The 24002-nt window shown below is 56.5% G+C and overlaps 1 protein-coding gene across 6 annotated transcripts in view; it reads right to left on the reverse strand.

The window, feature by feature from the left end:
• Positions 1-24002, reverse strand: part of HDAC7 (histone deacetylase 7) — a 94295-nt gene that overhangs the window by 47413 nt on the left and 22880 nt on the right. For 2 of the 6 annotated variants that reach the window (XM_074564904.1, XM_074564898.1), the window contains exon 1: positions 991-1238. The exons of 3 other annotated variants lie outside the window; for them this stretch is intronic. In XM_074564904.1, the coding sequence (XP_074421005.1) occupies positions 991-1093 (103 nt within the window). In that variant the 5' untranslated portion in view covers positions 1094-1238. Of the gene's footprint in view, positions 1-990; positions 1239-9749; positions 9907-24002 lie in introns of those variants that run through there. One more of the 6 variants, XM_074564908.1, reaches the window with a different exon arrangement.

Genomic DNA, 24002 nt, shown 5'->3' on the forward strand with positions numbered 1-24002 from the left:
ACCCAGAAGGAGCCAGCAGCTGCTAATGCTAAACTGGGCTAGCTCCCAAGCGCAGACAAAGGCCTGCAAAAATGGGTTTAAGGAGGAACTGATTGTTCAAAAAGCAATCCTAGAAGAGGGAGTTAGAAAGAGGGAGTGCAGCGCAGCACAGGAGGAAGAGGAAGCCAGAGAGCACCTAAAAATAAATTTTAAAAAAAGCAGTCAGGCACAGGACAAAGGCCTCGTCTGCACGTGACCGTTACCCGCAGCGCAGGCAGGATGCGAACTCGGTACACAACACTCACTCCCCAGCAACCCCACGTACAGAGCCTCAACGACCTCGCAGCACACAGCAAAAGCCACGGCCAGCACCTTTCGCCCCCAGGACGGGCTCTATTTCTCCTCTGTCATAAATCCCTCGGGTGCAGGATGCTGCTCCTGCCCGTGCCCTCAGCCCAGCACGCTGTGCCTGATCCCCTCCCGGGTGGAAATCCATCTAAGCCCAGCAAAGCTGGGGTCACACCGCTTCAACAATGGTTTGAAAAAGTTAAAGGAACTTAAATGACGTCTGGGAAACAAGATCACTCCCGAAACGCACTCTCAAGAATAGCTAAGTCCTGCTAAAGGACCAGCGAGGGGTCCCTCTCCATCCATCTAAGCAGCACCTCCATCAGATCTGAGCAAGAGCTGACGGGTAAGTGGTGAGTTCCCAATGGAACAGCCAGAAACGGCTGAGCAGGTAACAAATGAGCCTCTCCTGCACTTGCTGGTACCGCTGGGACTGATGCTGTCTGCTCCTCTCCTGTGGCTATGAGCTGGGACCCTGCACACAGGTAATCAAAACCACAAAGCCCTTAACCTGCCCCAGTGGCGGCCGTGTCCACCAGACGCAAATCAGACACTCAGTTCAGCTCCTTGTGTGAACCATTCTCCACGTACATCTTTAGCCAGTCAGGATTCATAGCCGTGCAAGAGAGTTAAAAATCCCCCAGGAACGGGAAAGGCACTTACAGGACGGGCTGAACATCACCAGCGCGGCAGATATCTTCAGCCTTGGTGCAACACTCTGAGAACATCCAGCTAGTTCCGCTCCCGGGAAGCCACTGCTCCGCATCCCACATTCACTTCTGCTTCACTCCCGCCATGCACATATCTGGCCATCAGTGCAGCAGGAAGACGCATCCGATAACGCCGCTCGTAGATGGGTCGGATGCAATATGCCACTTAACAGACTCTCATATACTGAGTCATCCCGTCTCCCAAGCCGTCTGCCTCCTCCGGAGTACGTACCAGCTGCGGCAACTGTTATTTCATGCTCACATGCATGCGGCTCTCTTTTTGAGCACGCAAGTCTGAGGCTGCCGGGTAGGGCTCTGCCCAAGCCGTCCCTTCAAAGCTGCCATGAAATGCAAACAAAACTCCTGCATGGCATAAGTTTGCTAGTCTTTACCCTACGGTCCTTGAACTCATGACTACTGAGTAACGCGGCTTGCTCAGCTAACCAGCAAGCTAAGAATAGAGACCTTGAAGTGAAACCTACTGGGATTGGCAGCTATTTTGAGCGCACTCAGCCGGCGGGGCAGCGTGACATAAGAGGATATAAAGAGGAAACTCTGCACAACAACTCTCACCTCACCAAGAAAGATTTGGGTAACAGAAGGTAGAGCCACCGCGCGTGCTTTTGAGGCAAAGTAAACGCTGTGCTGAATCCCCAAGGCCGTCTCCGCACCGCTGTGCCAGCTCATTCCTCAAAACCCAAGACTCAGCGTCTGTGTTCGCAGCAGCGTGACACCGAGCGGGTCGTCCCCTGGCACAGCACCAGCCCCGCGGTGCCCTGAGCATCCCCAGGACCGGCTGAGCCCACCAAGAACAGCACGGCTGGACCCCAACGGGCGCCAGCCCAGTGTGGCCGCTGTTTCTCCCCGCCTGGGATCCGGCAAAACCCCAGCAAAACGTCTCACCTGCGCCGCGCAGCCCATGTCGAGCAGAGCGTGTTGCCACAGGTTGAGCCTGCCCAGGCACCTTGGTGGAGCAGGGCTGCCAGAGATCCGAGCCCCAAAGGGAACCGACACCACCAAAGTGACGGGACAGAGCACCCACAAACCCCAAACCTTGTCTTTGCTTTCAAACCTCACGCAGACCCTTGCAGCTCTTCAGCACAGCACGCCCTTCGAAGAAAGGGTTGAGATCATGCCCAGTCGCCAGATGTGTTTAGGAAAGATCTGGTCTCGGTTAGCAACCAACATTAAGATTAATGTAGGGAAATTTAAATGGCAATACTCGGAGCGTATTCGATTTCAACCCTTAGATACTGGGAAAACAAATAGACAAGCTACGGTTTCTGGAAATCAAGCGCACCTCCTGAAACCGGTCCCTGCAGCAGCTCTCTGCTCGTCCATAGCGCATCCACCTCGTCAGCATGTGCATTTGAATACTCGTGATGCCAGTATACGCTGCCAGCTTACTCAAAACCTAAAAATATTTTTCCTACTGGTTTTTGGACAGGAGTAAGTCATAAGCAGGAACTGACAGCCTACAGTGCTACATGACTGAATTCCCAAAACCCACCAGCTTAGTCTGCTAGAAAAACACCCTCCAAAACTTACACAGGGCATCCGAGGGAAGACGGCACCTCCGATTCCAGTCGTCATCCAGACAGCAACTGCTTATTAAGGCCTCTGTCAGACCGCCTGTATTAAACCACGGTTTCAAAGAGGCTGAGCACTCTGAATAAAGATCACAAGCCGCAGATTTGCTTAACGCTGCAGTTCAATTATTCCAGCGGCATGAGCCAGCGCTGCTGTCCTCTCTGCCTGCCCCATGCCAGCAGGTGACAGCCATGCGGCTGCAGGCACCCAGATAAACCCCAGCCACCCCGGCACTGTGGCAGGGACCGTCCCCCAGTGCGGGGAACCCCTCTTCTGGGACACTGCCACCTCCGGCTGGTGGCAGCTCTGTTCTGCCACTGTGCCTTGGGGACAGGAGTGCCACCAAGAAGGGCAGGGAGGACCCAGCTGCCTCATCCCCAGTGCAGAGGGGGAGCAGCACGGCCACCAAGGGGGCTGACCGCAGGCACATGGGGAGTGCCCAGTAGTTTCATCAGGCTTCGATGGATCCCTGAGTCACAGAGAACCGTGCCCGCTCTCAGGCTTGGTCTCTGTGGAAGCAATTGTCAAGGTGTACAGACCATACTGCAAGTCTGGCCACCAGCACCTCCAAACCCTCCCCTGGGGACCCCTCTACTGCTGTTGGTGCAGTCGAGGAAGACGGAAAAGAAGGAGGCATGCACAACCCTGAGCTCAGCAGAAGCCAGGAGATAAGCCCCAAGAGAAGCAGAGGCTCCTGCATCCAGGTGCTCTGTAGTGTCTGCAGAAATAGTCAACCCCCCATCCTCGGCATCCCTGGGACAGCAAGGAGCCACATGCCCGTCCCTGTGTCAGCCCTGGGACAAGGACAGCGAGGCCAGAGGACCAAAGGTGAGCCCACACGCAGGGCAAAAAGGACACAGCAAAACCCGTGAATGAGCAAGGCAAGGGAAGCGGGAGAACGGTGCTTCTCCTCTGCTCCGGGCTGTCACGGCGAGGGAGGGAGCAGGGACACGCTCCCTCCTCAGAGCCAGCTCTCTGCTGCGAATATTCCCACCCTACAGCCACTAGAAGACAATCCTGGCAAGCAGGCGCTGTCACTGGCCTCTTAAGTGTTGCTGAAGGCAGCTAGATGAAGAAAAGAGTCTATGGCAGGAACAGAAGAGACTATGTTCACTTGGTAGTTGCACCCCCAGGCTATGTATGGAAACATATCCTCTCTAACTGCATCAAGCCCTGAGCAAACCTGGAGAATTTACATAAGCCTTGAAGTTTAGGATACGCGTAAAGGAAGAAATTTAGAGAGCAATCCTTGCTTTGTCTTGAGTGATCGCTAGGAAGTGACGTTTTCCACATTTTCTGTGCTGCCCAAGGCTTCGCCCTTACGCAACTGCGGCTTTTGAAAAAGCAGCCTCAGCATCGACACTGTTTTCCCCTCCCTTGCGTAAGAGATTCTCCTTCCGTGAAGGCTTAAGAACATCCCCCATGAACCGCTCCCAGCACCACGTCTGGACTCCTTCCTGCAGCATCAGGGAGTCCACTCCTTCCCAGAGGCTGGCCCTGCTTCCACCCTCTGTGGAGTCGAACGCCAAGGCACTTGCAGGACCGCAGGACGCTCCAGAGGCTCCTCGGACATGCTGCTCTCTTTCGGAGAAGCAGGTGACCCAAGTGACAGGCTGATATCCTTCCAGCTACAACTGGAACACAAACGGGATCAGGACACCTTCCCATCTTATTTCTATAAATGCCTACCACACAGAGGGGGAGCTGCGGGAGAACTGGCTGTACTCGAGTAAAAGGAAAGGTGGAGAACGGGAATAAAAAAGGCAAGGCAGGAGAGCAGATGGACAAAAAGTCCAGGATCCCCTAACATGGCCCAGTCAATCAGTACAGGCCAGAGCAATCTTGATAAGAAGCGCAAATGCACCGGGACGCCCTACCTGCTTATTTCATGCCTTATAATATGGAATCATAGAATGGTTTGGGTTGGAAGGGACCTTAAAGCCCACCCAGTGCCACCCCCTGCCCTGGGCAGGGACACCTCCCACCAGCCCAGGTTGCTCCAAGCCCCGGCCAACCTGGCCTTGAACCCCTCCAGGGATGGGGCAGCTACAGCTTCTCTGGGCAACCTGGGCCAGGGGCTCACCACCCTTAGTGTAAAAAACGTCTTCCTTATATCTAGTCTAAATCTCCCCTCTTTTAGTTTAAAGCCATTAGTCCTTGTCCTGTTGCAGCACATCAACTCAGTCATTTCTAAAAGAATCAAAGGCTTGGGTCTTGGTTTTGAGGTGTGACTTTAGCATAGCTACAGTACACCAGTACAGCTTTTTTGATCCTGGGTTACACACTGCGATGCGCAAACAGCCCAGCAGAGCAATCCGCTACCAGTGCCACAAGCTGGGAGCCACACAGGGCCAGCAGCGACTGCTGCTGTGTCCCACTTGCCAGGTAAACGCTGGGAGGATGCTCCAGGCAGGCACCGCTGCCGGAGACACCCCGCACACGTAAAACATTTCTCCATCAAGAGAAATGAGTCTCTGGTGGAAGCCAGCCCAAGATACTCTCAGTTTCCAGCTCTTTCCCAAATACTGTACCTCCGCCTTCCTTTCCCCTACCTTTAGCAGCCACCTTCCCAGCGCAGAGCCTCCGTCCCCCTGAAGCACACGCCGGCATTGACTGTGGTGCAGAGGCCGTGGGGCGAGCGTGACCGCGTGCCAGAGCAGCGGCAGTGTTTGTTTTGCACTGATGTGAGCAGTATTTTGATCCAACTGTGCAGTGCAACCCCGTGGAAGAGCTAATTGTCCTGCTGGCATGCGTTCCGACTCCTGGATACAAACACCTCACGGGACAAAGCCAACATATCTGCCCGCGAGTGAGCCACGGGGTTTGTCACTGGGCTGAGGTGCAGAAAGCCAGCCAGACTCCAAGCAAGACTCCAGACACCTTCATAATTCTTGCATTGACAACAGAAAGCAACATCCACTACAGTTAGCCTTGAATGCGGATGGACAAACTTTTAGGACAAGGGAGAACGAAGTGATACACGTGACGGATGTGCTAAGGTGTGGAAGCGGAACAGACAGTCGCTATCTTGCTCCAGCCTCTCCTTGGAGTCAGGACCTCCATGGAGATGCTCACTTGAGGACATTCCCTCCCTGCTGCAGACCTCTCTGGGTGACTCAAGGCTCTTTCCTCAGCCTCCTCAGCTATTGCCCAACAGGGACCACAGTGACACGGACACAAGGCACTCATACAGACTCTGCCACCTCATCAGCTCGCTTACGGGTACTTCTGCATCACGCTGAGCGTTCACCGCCTTCAACCCCACTCTGCCAAGGGCTGATGTGCCTTGGCACAAATTCCTCCTCCAAGGTGAGTCCGGGAAATGTCCAAAGTCAGCTCAACAAGCGCTTGGGCTCCGTTGGCTATTTATAGCTTGACAACTGGGACAATGCCACCCAAGCATACCAGCTCTGCTTGCTCTGGCTAAACTCAAACGACTGAGTCCTGCACGACACACAGCAGCCTCAGAGCTGCCTAAATTCAGCGCGCATTCATTCAGTGTTAGCAACTGCTGCTATATCTGGAAGACAGTTTCAAGGGAAGACAGAGCTCTCCAAGGCAGAGAAAGAAAACAAACCCCTTGCCTGCATTCTGCAGGACAGCACTGCTCTCCTAAACTTCCTCGGCTCAACAAGACCCAAGTTTTTCTGCTAAAAGGTTAGCAGCGTTAGCAGCTCACACCGCCCCCCACCAGCTCGCCTCCTGAACTCTGGACATCCCCTTGCAAGCTTCATGACGCCATCACATCCTAGAGCAAATGTACTGACTCAGACCTCCTTTGAGTGACAAAACTGTCCCTAACACGCTCCAGGCCCTGCCCTGCTCTTCGAGGAAGGCAATTCAGCAGAGCAGCCCGCAAACGTCCAAGGAGGTGGGAGCAGGGCAGACAGAAATGAACCACGTACATTAAGGCACCAACAAAGGCAGGAAAACATGACAGCCGTTCAGCGAGGCCGCAGGCAGCAGGGGGTTCTGCAGTATTTTTAGGGCAGTCAGAGCAGCAGACGAGCCCAGCCGTGCCAGCCGCGGGGCTCTCAAAGCCTCAGTCACACAGGGCTGCTCAAGTCTGACACGAGCCCACCCAGCTGCAACCAGACCGTTCAAACTCAGCAAGGCCAGGACACGCTTCTCCGGCCGTCTGTCATCTCCCCCATTTTACCAACGACACAAAAGTCAGCAAAGAAGCTGCTAACAGGAAGCCGGCAAAGCCTGCACCAGGGAAGGATGCATTCCTGCCTTCGGGGAGCATAGCAAGGTAATGAGACACAGACACGGGGAAGGAATCAGCAGCTCGCAGGACTGACTCACCTACCCACCCCGCGAGCCCCAGCCCTCTGGAGCAGAGAGCAGCTACGGGGCTGGATGGAGATCAAAAGGTAATAAATCAGATCAGAAAAACTAAGGTCTTGATGTTTGAACCAGAGATCGAAGAGGAGATTCTCACCGGGGCAGAAGGAGCTGCCTTGTTTCGGAGCATTGCCAACACACTTGTTTGTTTTTTTCCCCTCCCCAAGGTCCCAGCTGTTAAATACATGATTGCAGGATCTCCCAGACTCTCTTAAAAAAGCACGTATACCATCGCGTCTCACTATTTGAACAGGAAAAAGCCTGAAAATCTGAGCCACAAAGACTCCAAATACTCAACGTCTCCTTATTCCTGACGTTTGCAAACCTCATTTTTCTTTCAACAGTTTCTAAATGGCCGGAGGTTTGCAGCACCAGCTTCTAGCCTCCCAAGAGTTGTTTCTATCCCAGTGCCCCACGGTGGGAGAACTGTTCGGCTGAAGCCATGTATCCCAAAGCCACCGGTGCTGCCGCTCACATCCCTAGAGCCACCTACCTCAAAAGATGTTAAGCAACTTGCCTCCGTTCCCAACAGCAGATACAACCTGGTCTTTACTCCACAGCCCGGTCACGCGTAAACGCAGAACCCATGGCCAGAGTCGTGACACACACGCTCCAGCCATTGCAGACCCGAGTTCCCCATCCCTGCCAGAGGCACAGCACAAATCCCGAGCCACAATCTCTCGAGGACCTGAAGTTTATCACTTTGCTAGTCCAGATTTAACACCGTGTCGCATTGAAAACGCCTCCAACCAGATCAGAACCGCACTGGACACCACCAGCACCAACCCAAAGCACGGGCCGCTCTCTGCCCTGGGGACGTTCCCGTCTGCACCCCAGCAGGATGCAACAAAGTCATTTAATAAACTGCAGGAAAAAACACACTCACGTGTACCCATCCACGCTCACCTCCGTCCTCCTGCTACACCGTCCCAGGACAAGACACACGCTCACACGGACCGGCTCTAACATTGTGACTTGTCTGTTCCCAAATGACAGGTCCAAAAGGTTTAGGACCCTGTTCAGGACAGGTCTAACCTCCTTACCATCCCACGCGCTTACGCCAGCTCAGCTCCCGGCCTCGCTGCAAGCACTTTTCTGCCATTTTCATGCTCCCACTTCCTGCTCACATCAGGCAGCCGAGTAGGAAGTGCTGAAATCCTCTGATCCTCACTGCAAACCAGGAAGCGCTGGAGATCTCCTGAGAAAGGCTGTGATTTCCAGGCTGGAAATGCTCTGCAAACATCTGGTGAGAGGTATCGCATCCGGACCCTCAGAGCGCGGGGCCCACCCCCCCCCCATCCTCCCAGAGCGTGCTGCTCTGACCGTCTGCTAGAACAAACACGGGGCAGAAACCACTTACACATCATCCAGTTGGGCAAATGCTACGGCACAGCCCAAATCCGCCGGCCATTCGCTTCCCGTCCTCTCCCAGGACAAGCGACACCTCGTCTCTCCTGCGCACCCGCCACCGAGCCGAGCCCAGCCCGGGCGCACATCTCAACACCGCCTCTGCAGCAGCCTCCCGACGTCCCATTACTCAGCAGAGCCTCCTGACATGCCCAAACCCCGGATAATACCTTTACCGTGGAAAAAGGTGTGGGAAGATCTGCTTTTTGGGAGCCACGGGATTGCCAGCAAAGGGCAAATCTTGGACAAGTCGCAGATCTGTGGGCTGCATTGGCTCAGTCTCCAGACAGATCTTGGCTACTTGAGGTACTGACGGCTCTTTTCCCAGCGCAGCTGCTCACATCCTTTCTCAACAAGGTATTTAGCGAGGAAGAGAGATGCCATTTCAGTAAATACACCCAAGGAGGATGCAGCCCAGCACCCACTTAGTGCTCCTTTGCCCTTAAAGCCTTGCTCCCTGCAAGCACTGGCTGGCCTTCAGAAGGGAAAGGCGACCGGATTAGAGCAAAAATACTCCAGCAAACTACAGGCTCAGGTTTACCACATCTAAACACAGGCTCTCGAAGGCAGCCACAGGTCTGCGGACCTTGTTGGACCTGAGGAGTTGGGGAGTCACGAGCCTGAAGTCTCTCCCTCGGCTCCGGCAGCTTGTCCGGCCTTACACCCACAACCACACGCAGGCTGGGGACACCATCCCCTCCCGGGGTGGATCACCTGCTCTCATAGCCACCGTCACCCCGTGCTTCCCCAGCACCAGCCCAGCTCTCCGCCGGCTGCCGCCAGCTGGGCGCGGAGCTGTGGGACGCTCCCTCCCCGGAGCCTGGCACCCCCCACGCCAGCTCATGCTACACACCCCCACACCGGGGGTGACACCCCTCCATGGACACTGGGCGCAACACCACCCCCAGCCCAGCCCTGGCTGGGGGCTGCAGACCCTGAGGCAGGGCTCCAACACCCCCGGGAGCCAGAGCCCCCCTCCCCAATCTGGACCAGCCACGGAGGGGGCCCAGCTTCGGGGCATCCCATCACCGGAGCCTGACAGCCCCAGGGGGGCCTTTGGGGAGCCAAGGGTGCAAGGCCTGAGAAGGGGGGTGGCAGAGCCAGGCTTGGCCGGGCTGCCCAGGGGGAGACATCTCCCCCCTGAGAGCTGAGGGGAAACGGGGCCAGGCCCGGCCTGGGGAGGCCCCTGGACGGGGGTTAAGGCCGGGGGAGGCCTCTAATGCCCCCCAGGGGATGGGGGGCCTGGCCCGGGGGATGCCTCAACTGCATGGGAACGGGGTCCCGGCCCGGGGGAGGCCCCCTACCCCCCCGGGGCTGACAGAGCCGTGCCCGCCACGGTGGAAACGTCCCCGCCGCCCCGGTGCCTACCTCGGGCGGGGGCCGGCGGCGGGGCCAGGCAGGGACAAAGGCGAGGCCGGCGGGTCGGCGGGCTCAGGAGGCAGCGGAGGCGGCGGGGCGGCCGCCGGCCGGGCCGCGCTGGGCGGCGGGCGCGGGGCTCCGCTGGCGGCTCGGCTCCACCTGCGCCGCCGCCGCACCGGAACCGGGCGGGGAGGAGCGGAGCGGAGCGGCCCAGCCCGGCCCAGCCCACGGCGCGTTGGCTGCGGGCGGCACCGCCCCGCGGCCGCGGCCAATGGCGGCGCCGCTGCCGCCGCCGCCGCCTGGGGCTGGGCCCGAACCGCGCCCGCAGCCGGCATCGCCCCCCGGGGCCCGGACCGGGATCCGCACAGCGGCGTGCGGGCGTGGGGCAGCGGGGTCCCGGCGCCTGCGACCCTGCACCCGGGGCTGGCCCGGGGACCCGGCTGCTGGGACCCTGCACCCGGGGCCGGCCCGGGGACCCGGCTCCTGGGACCCTGCACCCGGGGCTGGCCCGGGGACCCGGCTCCTGGGACCCTGCACCCGGGGCCGGCCCAGCGACCCTGCTCCTGTGACCCTGCATCTGGGGCCGGCCTGGGCACCCGACTCCTGGGACCTGTCTCCTGGGACAGGCCTAGGGACCCTGCTCCTGGGACCCTGCACCCGGGGCCGAACCGGGATTCACCTGCTTAAAGCAAACCGGGACCCCTCGAGCTGTGCCTGTACACCCAGGGCAGAGCTTCGCAGCCGGTCCCGTGTCATGGCTGGGCTGGAAAAGAACCTCCTGTGCACCGAGATCCCCACGGCCTCAGCCTTGAACCGGGTCTGGGCACTGCCACTCACCGCATCGCGGAGGGATGCTGGCACCCATATAGCCATCCCTGCATCCACGGGCATCCTGGTACCTGTGACCATCCGGGCACCCATGGGCATCCCGGTACCCATGGGCATCCAGGCACCCACAGGTCATCCTGGCACACGCGGCCGTCCCCAGCGCTCCTCCTGCCTTGCCTGGTGCGCACACACGGACGGGGCGGGCAGCATCGCACAGTGCAGCAAGCTGATGCAGGGCAAACAGAAAAGCATCATCTGTGCCACGAGGACCGTCTGTGAAAAAGCCCGGCGCTGGCCCAGCGGGATGTGTAACCCACGCCAAAATGCTTAAAAGCATCCACAGGTGGCAGCTTTAACTGCTGGGGCTGCTGCCTTTGGAGGGTGGCTCTGTCCGAGCTGTGTTTTGCTTGGACACATGACACCATCTTTGGTTTGCATGCTTGCTTCAAATAGGGACTATTTCAATTCTGTCTTAACATCTTATTTTTTTTAACATCATAGAAAAGTCACACAGTATGGTGCTGGCTGAATTTAACCTCTGCGGGGTTCCATGGCTCCTCCTCGCCAACTGTACCGTGTTCGGTCCCACCAAACCGATCCCGCTGAGATCAGTCAGCCACAGAGAAGCTTCGCTACAGCCTGTAAATCCCAGATACAGAAAATGCAAGGGTCGGGTTGGTTACACGCAGGAACTTAAGAAACTCGCCTCTTGCAGCAAGAGCTCTTCGGTAAGAAGCTCTGCCGTTACTGCAGCCTTTTATCTCACTTCCCAAACCCGCCGGCTCAGGCAGGGCCCTGCTCTTTGCTAGAGAGAGAAGCGTATGATTCACAGACACATTTAGAGAGGAAAAACTAGGAATTGCACGTTTAAAATCTCTTGCAGCTGGACCCTGAGCCCAGACTTATTCACTTAATTAGCTTTTGGAAAAGACTCTTCCACCACAGATTTGCTTACAAAATCAGCGAATTTCCTTACAACTGCAGCGAAGTCTGCAGTGAGAGCTGCATGGCAGCGCAGGGGACACGACGCCCGAAACACGGGGCTGCCTTTGGCAGATTGGTGCCGTTTCCTGCCCGTTTCCTTGGGACTCGGCCGCCAACGACAAGGCCTTTCAAGTGGCCACATCATTTGGATTTGATGCATCCGGCTGGTAAAAATAAGGGTGGCTCCAGAAAGATACGGGATGTGCAAGCAGGAAGGAGCCATGAACCTTGCCAGCCTTTTCCACTGCTATTTATATTAGCCTTAAGTGTATTCTCTTTGAAAATTAAAGACTGTTAATCCAGAATATTATGCGGATCACAGTCTGCCGTAAATTTAAGGAGCATAGCATCTCTTTAATTGAAGTTGAGCTAAACATTCCTTTTCAGAGCAGTATTTTCAGGTGCTCTAAAGTCCACATGAATTGGATTTGGTGGCACAAGATTGGTTGCCTTTTAAACGTCCAGCATGTAGCATCCCAGTTTTTGACACTCCAGTCAGGCTTCAGTACCTCCCGCGTCTACATCCCATTGGGACTGGGGACGTTTTCTTTCTAAAATGCCAATCCCGCAGTCACCCTGGGACAAGCAGATGTCTCGGGGGTTGGAGTGTTGGTGGGAAGGGACCTCTGGAGGCTCCAGTCCAGCCTTCTCCTCAGAGCACCACCACCACAGCAGGGTGGTCATGGCTTTGCCTCCCTCAGGCTGGTCATCTCCAGGGATGGAGACCTTCCACCGCTCTGCATGCCTACCCCAGGGCTGCGAAACATCTCCGCTTGTCCAGCCAGTACCAGCCAACCGCAAACTGTCCCGGTTGCTTTTTGTTGTGTCATGTGGCACCACTGGGAACAGGCTGATGTCATGTACTTGCCCTCAGGTTGCTGTAGGCAGTGGTTAGACCCCTCCACCTCCTCTCTCCCACCATAAAACAGACCCGCTCCCCTCCCCTCTGCTCGTAGCCCCCTTGCTCTCGACCCTGCCCATCTCAGCAGCTGTTCTGCACATGCCGTAACCATTAGAGCAAGACCCAAAACTCAGGTTGCCCACCCATGGGAGCTGCGTTGTCTCATACCCAATAAATACGTTATTATATAGAGCGGACCTGCTTCGACGGGAAGGACCGCAAGCAGCTGGTTCCAGCAATCCCTCAGCTGCGCGGTCAGAAAGACCCAGGGCAGGTGGACGTATGGCTCAAACCCTTGTCACTAGAAGCCAAACTTGACCTTGAGCCTCCTCCATCCTGGGTGAATGTCCAAGCCACCAAGCTGCTGAAAAAAGAGGCAGCAAATGCCCTGGCAGAAGGCCCTAACCCGAGGAGAGCTTTGCAAACCTAATTGGAGATAGGCACTTCCGCATAGCCCCGAGTGAAACTCCTAAATTGCATAAAATTGCAGGCTTAAGACACACCTTTCTGCATGTGTTTCCCAGTGACTTGCTCTCCCGTCACCCCACTGCGGGAGCTCATCCACGGACCCTCCTGGGGGGTCAGGGCTGGGATGGGGCAGTTCCCGTTGGAGCCGGACACAGCGGGATGAGGTGGGGACGAGGGGATGAGCTGGGGGCAGGAGAGTGGGAGCATCCCTGTGCAGGGCAAATTCAAAAAAATGAGCCAAATTCAGAGCAAAGGAGCCCAGGGGCTTCAGATCCCGTCCAAGGGCAGGGTGATATCACCCAAGATTTCCTTACTGGCCGCGGGGTGAGCGGCCTGTGACGGCGGGTATTCGGCCGCAGCTCCTCTGCTGCAGGACAGCTGCATTTCCAGGAAATCCAAAGCGCAGGGGATTCTCTGACCACCGAATTACACTTCTCTTTTCCAAAGAAGAAATCACTTCAGACGCAAAGCAAAACCCTGCCTCATCCCAGAGCGAGGAGACCCACAGGAGCTCAGCATCTCCGGAGGTCAACCGGTGCAGGGGCCACAAGATAAACACTGAAACACCGGTGGGCAGTGGCTGTGTTTTTGCTGCGCTATTTTGCTCGCTCTGACAAGACCAGAACAGACTGTGGGAAGTTACAGATCAAGCATGCATGCGCGCACACGGGCTGGCACACAGTTGTAAGCCCCACTTGCCAAGCGGTTATTTTCGGCACTCTCTGAAGGTGGGCGGCTCAGACTGCAGCCGCCCACGGTGAATCTCACCTTCGGGGCTTTCTCTTTCCCTTTCATTTATGCCAGTTTTCCTCTGGATTGGCCTTTCCTTCCCTTTCAATTCCAAACTCTCAAAACCTCACTGACAGAATCATAGAATTGTCGAGGTTGGGAGGGACCTTTCAGATCATCGAGTCCAACCATCAACCCAACGCTGCCCAAACCACCACTGACCCACGTCCCTCAGCGCCGCGTCTGCCTGGCTTTTAAACACCTCCAGGGATGGCGACTCCACCACTGCCCCAGGCAGCCTCTTCCAATGCTTGACAACCCTTTCAGTGAAGAAATTTTTCCTGAAATCCATCCTAAACCTCCCCTGGTTCAACTTGAGGCCGTTTCCTCTTGTCCTGTCACCTGTTCCTTGGGAGAAGAGACCGATCCCCCCCAGGCTCCAACCTCCTTTCAGGGAGTCGCAGACAGAGAGAAGGTCTCCCCTCAGCCTCCTCTTCTCCAGGCTGAACACCCCCAGCTCCTTCAGCCGCTCCTCACAAGGCCTGTGCTCCAGACCCCTCGCCAGCTCCGTTGCCTTTCTCTGGACCCGCTCCAGCCCCTCGATGTCTTTCTTGGCATGAGGGGCCCAAAACTGAACACAATATTCAAGCTTTCATCTTGGAAATGCTTAGCGAAAGCTCCTCGGAGGAGATGCAGGACTCTCAAACAGCACCTGATGGCGGTTCAGTCCACAGCAAGGAGGGGACAAAGGCATTTTAATAACTCATCATTACGGAGGTTACACTTAATGCCTCTCTGATTTGGAAAATACGACCAGAACAGAAGTGCTAGTCATTTAAGATGGTTGCAAATGAATCCCAAACTGAAGGTGGGGGAGACAGTAGGGAAACCTCAGCGTCGGTGTCAGCGGAGGCAGCCGACCAGGAGGGGAAGGAGTCCTTGATTTCATGATCTGCAAATGCGCTGGCTGTTTCCCAGGCTGGCGAAGACGCTGGGAAGAGGGTCCGCATGCGTGCCAGCCCGAGCTGTGCTTTGGGACCGGGGGAGCACCACCCCGCAAAGCAAAGCGGTGACAAGAGGGACACAACGAGGTGCTAAGCCTCTTCAGATGCACAGGCAACACGGGGTGGGCGAGCTGCCTTGACCCCTCTGGCGAGCACCAAGCGGACCCACAGACACCCTGGGGCCACATGGGCTCGTCTGAGCATCGCCCACCCAGCCGGGGGTCCGCACTTTGAGCCCACCCCGTCCTCGCCTCAGGCAGCCGCACGAGGTAGGACGTTGACGTGCTCCCAGAGCCCCAACAACACCAGAATTGCCATGGTAATGTTTTTATGACTAACAGCTCATTCTGAGAACAGTCAATAACTTCACAACGTAAGTCCCAGGAGGCCCCACTCTACATAAATTTGCATATTACTCAGTGGAGCCAACGAAAAGTGCGGCTGGTGGGGACCGTTCTCTACGGTTTATGTTGGGCAGCAGCAGGAAAAAGGGTTTCATCCTCCCCACCTCACTCTTTCCCCTGTTCAGTGCTCTAAATTCTCCTGAATTCACCCTTCAAAAAGGCTCAAACACATTGGGAAAGGCAAACTGGGTCCTCCTGAGCTCAACCAGCCCCTTCATTCCTGCTGATCCCTCCCCATTCCGGTGTAACCCATGGGAATCTACCCTGGGGCATCCTGGAGGAAGCTGGTGTTTCTCTCTTATGGCTCAAACAAAAGGTCAGATTTGGGATGGGCTGGGAAACCAGCGTTTTTCCAGTCTCTGTATTCAGGTTTGAAATTCGTGAATTTTTTCATGGTCCCATTTTGAACAGGAAGCAGCAGCAGCAGCCTGCCTTCTCCCGTGACAACCCCGTTCAGGAATTACCTGCACACAAAGAGCAAAACCCACCTCCAACAGCAAAGAGATCCCACCGAGACCTTCCTCCATCCAAGAGACCAAAGCTCAGACCGAAGTTATTGGGGAATTGAACCGGCCTGGGGTCAATTGAGATCATTCAACCAAGATTATTTTGGAAGCGCAGCCAGTATTTTTAGCCTGGAAAACAAGGCACCACTTCCCTTTCTCGAGTCTCTCCTCCCTCCCAGACCATTGCCAGCGAGGCCGGGGCTCTGCTGCGGCCGGGCGAGGGGACATGTGCGGAACCCGCTGCCGGTTGTGAAAGAAACGTGCTATTTTCATCGGCGGAGATGAATGCGCTTCACCCCCACACGTTGTGCAACCCTCAGGCTGCCGGCGAAGGAGACAAAGAGGCTCGAGGCTGCCCGGGCTCGTCCGAGCTCCCCAGCAGCCGGCTCACAGCAAGCGGGGAGCTTTCCCGTTTGGCCCCGATGCTCGGGCAGGAGGAGAGACAGAAGAATCACAGAATGGTAGGGCTCGGAAGGGACCTTCGGAGATCATCACATGCAACCCCCTGCCAAAGCAGGGTCACCCAGAGCGGGTCGCACAGGATCGTGTCCAGGCGGGTTTGGGATATCTCCAGAGCAGGAGACCCCACAGCCTCTCTGGGCAGCCTGTGCCAGGGCTCTGCCACCCTCAAAGTAAAGTTTTTCCTCAGGTTGAGATGGAGTTTCTCATGTTCCAGTTTGTGCCCGTTGCCTCTTGTCCTGTCCCCGGGCACCACTGAGAAGAGCCTGGCCCCATCCTCCTGCCACCCGCCCTTTAGATATTGATGAGATCCCCCCTCAGCCCACTCTTCTCCGGGCGGAACAGCCCCGGGGCTCTCAGCCTGTCCCCAGCACAGAGATGCTCCATTCCCTGGATCATCTCCGTAGCCTCCCCTGGACTCTCTCCAGCAGTTCCCCGTCCTTCTGGAACCGGGGAGCCCAGAACTGGACCCAGTGCTCCAGCTGTGGCCTCCCCAGGGCAGAGCGGAGGGGGAGGATGACCTCCCTCGCCCTGCGGCCGCGCTCTTTTCAATGTCCCCCAGGAAGACCATTGGCCTTCTTGGCCACAAGGGCACATTGCCAGCCCATGGGCAACTTGTCCACCAGGACACCCCGGTCCCTCTCTGCAGAGCTGCTCTCCAGCAGGTCAGCCCCCAACCTGTCCTGGTGCAGAAGGTCTTGGTCTGCCTGGGAGGAGGAAAGAGGGTGGGCAATAGTGGCAGGTCCCCACCAAAGCCTTTGCCGAGCAGATGGATGTGCTTTTCTGGTTCCCACCCGCCACACCTGAGTCGCGTGGCAAGCCAGAGAGAACTGGAAAACGCAAGGAGAAGGCTGGGAATGTCCCCAGGGCTGGGGACAGCCTGAAAGCTGGGGGTGCCCCCCAAAATGTCAGGAGCCGTGAGGATGGGCACGTGCCCCAGGGACACCCACGCATGGGAGCACAGACTCTCAGCAGCTCTCCTGGCCTCCGTCCCCCATCCCGGGGCATCTCGGAGACCCCCAGCCACCACCTCCTGCCCAGCCGAGCTCAGGACCATCGCAGTCCCTCCCACGCTGCTGCCTGCCGAGCCTCTGCCCGCGGGGACACCGGGAACTGCCAGAGGCCGGGTAGGCGGCGGCTGCGGCAGGTGAGGAGTGACTGCGGTTTCGATCGGAGCAGAGCAACGCTCCCCGGAGCAGAGCGTCCGCTGACGTGCGCTCGGCTCCCCGGCCCGCCCCACTTTATGGAGCCCTGCTGGGAACTGGGCTGCAGCCAGCTTTCTGCTGGCACGGGGCTGTCCCAGCCGGAGCCCTGGGAACAGAGACATCCCTGCTATATCCACGGTGGTGAGCAGCATCAACCGGGCTGCTGCCGGCATCGGGAGGGCTGCGTGCAAGCATGGGGACGCCAGCGATCACAGAATCATAGAATTGTCTAGGTTGGAAGGGACCTTTCGGATTATCGAGTCCAACCATAACGACCATCGAGTCCATCATAGGGAAGAACCTGGTGAAAATAGGGACACAGCGTTCCCGCCCGGGACTGCCTGCATCCCCATGGCTCCGTAATTACCAACAAAAACAAAGTGAAACAAAGCGTGGAGTGAAACAAAGGCTGTGCGAGTATGAGGGGAGCGCACGGAGCTGCTGTAGGCAGGATCCATGGCCTCAGGGACAGCCCAGCATCCTCTGCCCTGGCTTCGCGCTGATCTGAGTCCTTCACGCTCCATCCACACACTTCCCATCACCAAAACATAGCTCCTTCCACCCGCCTGTCCTGCAACCACAACCCTCTGCGCTCATCGGGGCTGGTCCGGGGCTGTGCACGGTCTGGACCCCCCAGGTCAGCTGCGGGCCTCACAAAATATGAAAGAAATGAAGTTTTCTCCTGCTTTTCAGGGGGAAATGGCATTGTGCTTGTTTTGGATATATTTTGGGGCTCCCTGGGCTGCAGCAGGAACTCGCGGTCCGGCAGTGGGATGCTCGGCCTGTTTATAAGATGCTGAAAATCACTGTCTGCTCTCACTCGGTAGCTGCGGATCTCCTGCTGACGCTCCAGCACTCAGCTTCCAAGCACGCCCTTATCATCCACCTACAAGCCAAGGCAGGGACATTACCTACCCCTCCGGGGTCCGTGGCGGGGGAGATGAAGCTGCCTCCGCTCCCCGCAGCCCCCGGCACGGCAGAGCGGGGCCACAGCTCGCACCCAAGACAGCACGCCCCAGCGCCGGCAGGTCTGGAGATGTGATTGGGAAGGAAACCTGCCCCGTTTCCTCTGATCCTATCTAAAAACTTCCTTCCTTCTGGCCTCAACTCCAGCCTCGTGGCGGTGACACCGGAGAGCCCTGCGTGGTGCTGCCTGTTGTCCCTCCGCCAGTGGCTCCGCCAAAGCAACCCGCAGAACGCAGCAGGGAGCCTCGGTGCACGACCTGGCCTGAGCGACAAAGGACTAACTCCTCTTCTCGTGCCCGGGAAAACTGCACTTTTAGAAGACTCTAGTGCCTGAATCGGTGAAAATATTTACTTTATCACCAGCTCTGGGGGGCGGGTTTCAAGGGCTCGGTGTTTTCGAGGTGCGGGGACGAGGAGGAGCGAGACCCGGGCACTCGCCCCAAGCTGCCACTGGGGTTATTCCATCCCATGGATGGCACTTTCCAGAGAAATCAGAGAGTTTGCTGAGTTCTCTCTCGCTCTCCCTTGCTGGCTGCCATCCTGAGCACTCCTCGCCCCGGTGCCGGAGCCCCGAGCCCTTCCCTTCCTCCCGCGGCCGCAGCGCTTGCAGGGTCCCACGTTGGCGGGGAGCACACGGCTTCCTCTGGTAGAACGGGCCGGGTATGATCCTTGGGTATTTTATATTGGTATCGGGATCAATACTGGTTCTTTAGTGTTATTAATGTTAATTATTTAGCCTTATCCCATTAAATCTGTTTATATTTCAACCCTCATCTATCCTTGTTTTTCTGCAATTCCCCTTCCCAGGTGCGTGTGGGGGTCATCAGGTGAGAGAATAATTGTCTAAACAACAATAAATTGTTGTCGCCTTCCCAAACCATAAGAGCGCACAAGCAGGGATTAAAGCATTCCTCCCATCTCCTACATTTCTATCCCAAATCTTTTTTTCCCCTCCCCATTACTCCTCTGCCAGTGACTGAATTTGGGATGCTGAGGAGGGTTTGGGGCCAACCTGTCAATCCTGCCGGCCGCGGCGGGACCGGCTGACCCAGCATGCAGGCGGGCGAGTTGCTGACTTGGGCACAAGAGCGCTTGATGCCTTTTTTATTTGCTGATGTACCATACGAGAGTGAGCGGCAACTCACACCCCGCGTTGGGCAACGCGCGGCTGGGCTGGGGAGGAGGCGCCGAGCAGTGCTTCGGGTAAAACAGGCGATGGATCGGGTCCACGGGAAGGCGATGGATTGGGTCCACGGGATACGCGCTGGGCACGCTGGTTTGTGTTTCCTATCTCATGGTCTCGGCTGTACGAGTGAAGGAAGCGGGACCAGAGCAAGGGCTAAGCAGGTCCCGGCTACGCTGGGCAAGCGTTAGCCCACTCCCAGTGCAGTTTTGGCCCCGGTTGCATCCTGCCTGGAAATGCTGGGCAGGGATGGAGCAGCTCAGCAGAGCTACCGCTCAGCATTTGAACTTCTTGACTTCCATTCAGTAGATGTAAAACTCTTCATATTTAAACGCAAAACGCTGGGAGCGTGCAGACACTCTGCACACGGGAACTCGTATAATAAATAGAGGGATTCTTGATCAGGGAGGGGAGCCACAGGATGAGGGGGAATGGTTTTGGACTGGAAGAGGGGAGATTCACACTAGATATAAGGAAGATATTTTTTACAATAAGGGTGGTGAGCCCCTGGCCCAGGTTGCCCAGAGAAGCTGTGGCTGCCCCATCCCTGGAGGGGTTCAAGGCCAGGTTGGACGGGGCTTGGAGCAACCTGGGCTGGTGGGAGGTGTCCCTGCCCAGGGCAGGGGGTGGCACTGGGTGGGCTTTAAGGTCCCTTCCAACAACAAAAAAAATAGTTTTTCCTCCTCCGCAGGCCCTTGTCTTGCACCGCCTCTGTGTACACCGCGGTGGGTCCACCCTCCGTACGGATTCAGCTGGGACTGAGGACCCTCAGAGACCTCCCAGCACCCACCAGCCAAAGGGACAGAAGCCCTCAAGGGGCTGCCACCAGCCAACCCCTTTCCCCACAAGCCCCGTCCTCCGCCTGTGCTTTTAACTGAACAATGGCATCTATTTGCTCAGCAGCCCAGAAGCTGGTTTTAAATAGACTCTCCTTGAATAAGACCCACCAAAATACCTTCACCATCCTGCTGCTGAGCGTGAAACCACAGCACAGTAAAGAGGAACCATCGCCTTTAAAAAACAATATTTAAAAATAAAGAATAATCACGCTTCTGCCTGCCTGTTTCACCCTCCCGTTGCTGTCAGCGCTGCCGCCCGTTGCGCAAAGCGAACGGCAATTAGAGGGAAGGGGCGATGCCGGGGGGGTGCTGGGTTTGATCCAGGTCCGCAGCCCCCCGGGCACGACATGGCCCCGCGGCCACCTTCCCCCGCTGCTCCTGCGGGGCTCGCGTACAGCCCCAGGGGAGAGAAAAACATTTGTTTTAAAAACAGGAAAATGTGATTGTAAAACCACAACAATGGGCTGGGGAAGGAGCTGGAGCAGCTCTGAATTTAGCTTTCGAAACAGCCTTCGAGTTGACTAAATGTTTCTGCAGCAAAGCCCGGCCGCGGCCCCACGCCGCACGCCCTCTCCCGACTCCGGCAGCGAATGCAGTGACTCGGTGGCCTCCTCGTCTCCCTTACAGCCCGGTGCCAAATCCGCAGCCCCAATTTCAAGCCTCTCCGATGGGATTTGCAAGCACAGAGACACGCCGGCGGGTTCCCTCCCTGCAAAGCAAGGCACAGCCCAACTTGCAGAGGAGTTTCTATAGCCTTCTCCCTTTTTAATACACCCTTAAAAGCAACTCCAGTGTGGCGATCACATGAAAGCCTGTCGCATGTATCCATGCCTACCTGCTCTTCCTCGTCTTTTTCATTAGAGAAGCTCAGAACAAACAGTTTCACAGAGAGGGGCCGTAGAAAGTTTACGGCGGTTTGCAAATGTCACCACCTGAGTGACTGGAAACTGTTTATTTCCCTTTAAAATGCCCAGAGGGTTTGAATCCAGATAAAGAAATAATAGCCGGCAAAACTGTGTTTTCCTAAACACCAGGAGAATGAACAAAAGCCTCTGGCACGCTCTGGGCACTGCTCGGAGCCGCTGGGAGCGTTGGCATCAGAGGCTGTCACCCCCCTGTTATGGCATGACCCCCTCGGAAACCGGTTCAGAGGCCACCCCGGGTCCCCGCTGCCAGCCCGTCCTGCGCCTACACCGAAAAACTGGCTCTTCTTCTCCCCTCAGGGTGGGTTTGGGGACCACCCGAGCATCCTGCGCTCCACAGGTTAACGCGTGGGCTCGCTCAGGGCTTAAAGCCGGCTGGGAAGGGTCCGGGGGTGCCACTGCTGCGGGTCCTGCCCTCCCCACCTCCCCTCCCCCGGCCCCAGCAAAACCCAGAGGGTTCCCCAGCAGAGAGGGGGTTTGGGCGGCTCCCGGGGCTCCGCGGATGGCTTTTCCTCTCCGAACGTTTCAGATAAATAAGGCAGATCTTTGACTGTCACGGCACAAAAAAAGGCAGTTGCACCCTGGCCTGAAGCTCCTCAGAGCCTGGGCACAGGAACCACCGGAGTTTAAGTAAACTTGGCAGCGGCTGCCAAAAGAGAAACGGCAGTTTCTTAACCTGACCCAGGCGGTTGTGATTTTCTCATCAAGCCAGTCAGAAACAGGAAATATTGATCTGCAGCTAACACCTTGCCAAGCCATCAGCTTGGCTGGCTGATAGAAAACACAACCCAAGTGACCCAGGAGGGCAACTTTCTGTGGGCTCCGTATCAGTCACGCCAGTGAAAAACCACGCGTGAAATCCCTGGGCCGAGCAGGTATGGCTCATCTCCAAAATAGCCCAGATGACTCACGCCCTAGAAAAGCTGTTCCTCTCTGTCGGCTTTAAAGTGATGCTCAGGTGAAGACATCTAAAGGCAGGCGAGATGAATTCACACCTTCAGGAAAGTCCCACTGTCACGTCTACGCGCTTGGCCCCCCCGAAGCCTAACGCACCTCTGAAGGCACAAGGAGGGACCCCGGCTCTGGCACCTGCCCTCGGATAAGGGTGGTAAAACAGCACAGCAGGTCAGCAAAGATTCGGGGTCCGTATGTCCTGCCGTGTAGCGAGAGGCTGAAGAGCTCTGTGTGCGTCCAGGGGAAGGTTACGGCATGAACAAACCGCCATCAGAGGCGCTTGCCAGGGGCAATATTTCTCAGCACAGAAGGATCTTTCTTGTCCAACAGCAAAACAAGATCCTCGTGGAGACAAGCAGGTTGCAATAATCAGGAGCACTTTGGGGTGGTTATAATCCATCCAGGGGCAAGGTACTTTCTCCATCAATTCAACAGCTTGAATCAATACCTGCTCTCTTATCAATAAGAACGCGGAGCTCAGCCAAGCGCTCCAGTCCTGGGACAGAATTCACCGTGAGGTTGAATTGGGGTAGAGAGGGAAGACCAATATGTTTTAAAGCTTCGTGACAGCGACCGCACTGTCCCCTTCCTGGACAGGGTCTATCTGGATGGCCAGAGAGGTGTCTCCAGACTTAGCAATGCAGCCACGCCACCAGACTAGGCGGGTCTGCAGGGGAAGGTGGATTCCTGCCTTTCAAAAAGGCTCAAAAAAACACATCAGGAACAACCGCGCGAGTAAATCTTTCCACCCAGCAAGCTATGACCTCAGCTCCCAGCCCGTCTGCAAAGGCTGGAGGCGACGCACAGCTCCTTGGTGCCGATTCGCCGTCAAAGACGTCAGCAGCGCAAAGGGGAGACATGGAACGGTTTGTATCGTGCTCAGAGCTTGCCGAGAGACACGCTGAGAAAGCCAGGAGCTGGACACCCTGATGGTCAAGGAGGTGGGTGGGAGGAGGACATGCCAGCTGCTGCCAGCAGATGGGCTGAGACACGAGAGCACAAGCAGCAAAGTTCCTACTACGGCCAGAAGAGTTGTCATAGGATAATTCAAGCTGGAAAGGACTTCTGGAGGTCTCTAGTTCAGCCTCCGGCTTGACACACGGACAGCTATGAGATCAGAGCAGGTTGCTTGGGGCTTTGGTTTTGAAACCAAAAAACTTCGTCTGGAGACCAAGTCATACGAGGAGAGGCTGAGGGAGCTGGGCATGTTTAGCTTGGAGAAGAGGAGGCTGAGGGGAGACCTCATTGCCCTCTACAACCACCTGAAAGGAGGGTGTAGAGAGGTGGGTGTTGGCCTCTTCTCCCAGGTGGATAATGACAGGACCAGAGGAAATGGTCTGAAGCTGTGGCAGGGGAGGTTTAGGTTAGATATTAGGAAGAATGACTTTACTGAAAGAGTGGTCAGGCACTGGACCAGCCTGCCCAGGGAGGGGGTTGAGTCACCATCCCTCAAGGTATTTAAGAAACATCTAGATTTGGCACTTCAGGGCATGCTCTAGTGGCAGAGACTGTAGGGGTTTGTATGGTTGGACTCGATGATCTCAAAGGTCCTTTCCAACCATGAAGATTCTATGATTCTATGAAAGGCTCAAGGATGGAGCCTGCACAACCTATTCCGATGCTTAACTGTCCTCATAGGGAACAGGTTCCTCCTCGCATCCAGCCAGAAACTCTCTTATTTCAATCCGTGCTCGTTGCTCCTCCTGCCGTGCACCAGCGCAGGCAGCATCGCTGCAGAGCGGTCCTGCAGCACGGGTACCCGGAGCATCACCACTACGACTGACGCCAGGTCAGTGCCTGGAGCATAACCTAACCTGAGGATCCCAAAGCATCTTCCAAAAGCGGGTCAGGCACCTCATCTGCAGGACCCAAGATGCAGTGCCACCAAGTGGACACAGACACTCGTACA

The sequence above is a fragment of the Larus michahellis genome, chromosome 22, assembly GCF_964199755.1.
Source record: "Larus michahellis chromosome 22, bLarMic1.1, whole genome shotgun sequence".
In the NCBI taxonomy this organism is placed as follows: Eukaryota; Metazoa; Chordata; class Aves; order Charadriiformes; family Laridae; genus Larus; species Larus michahellis.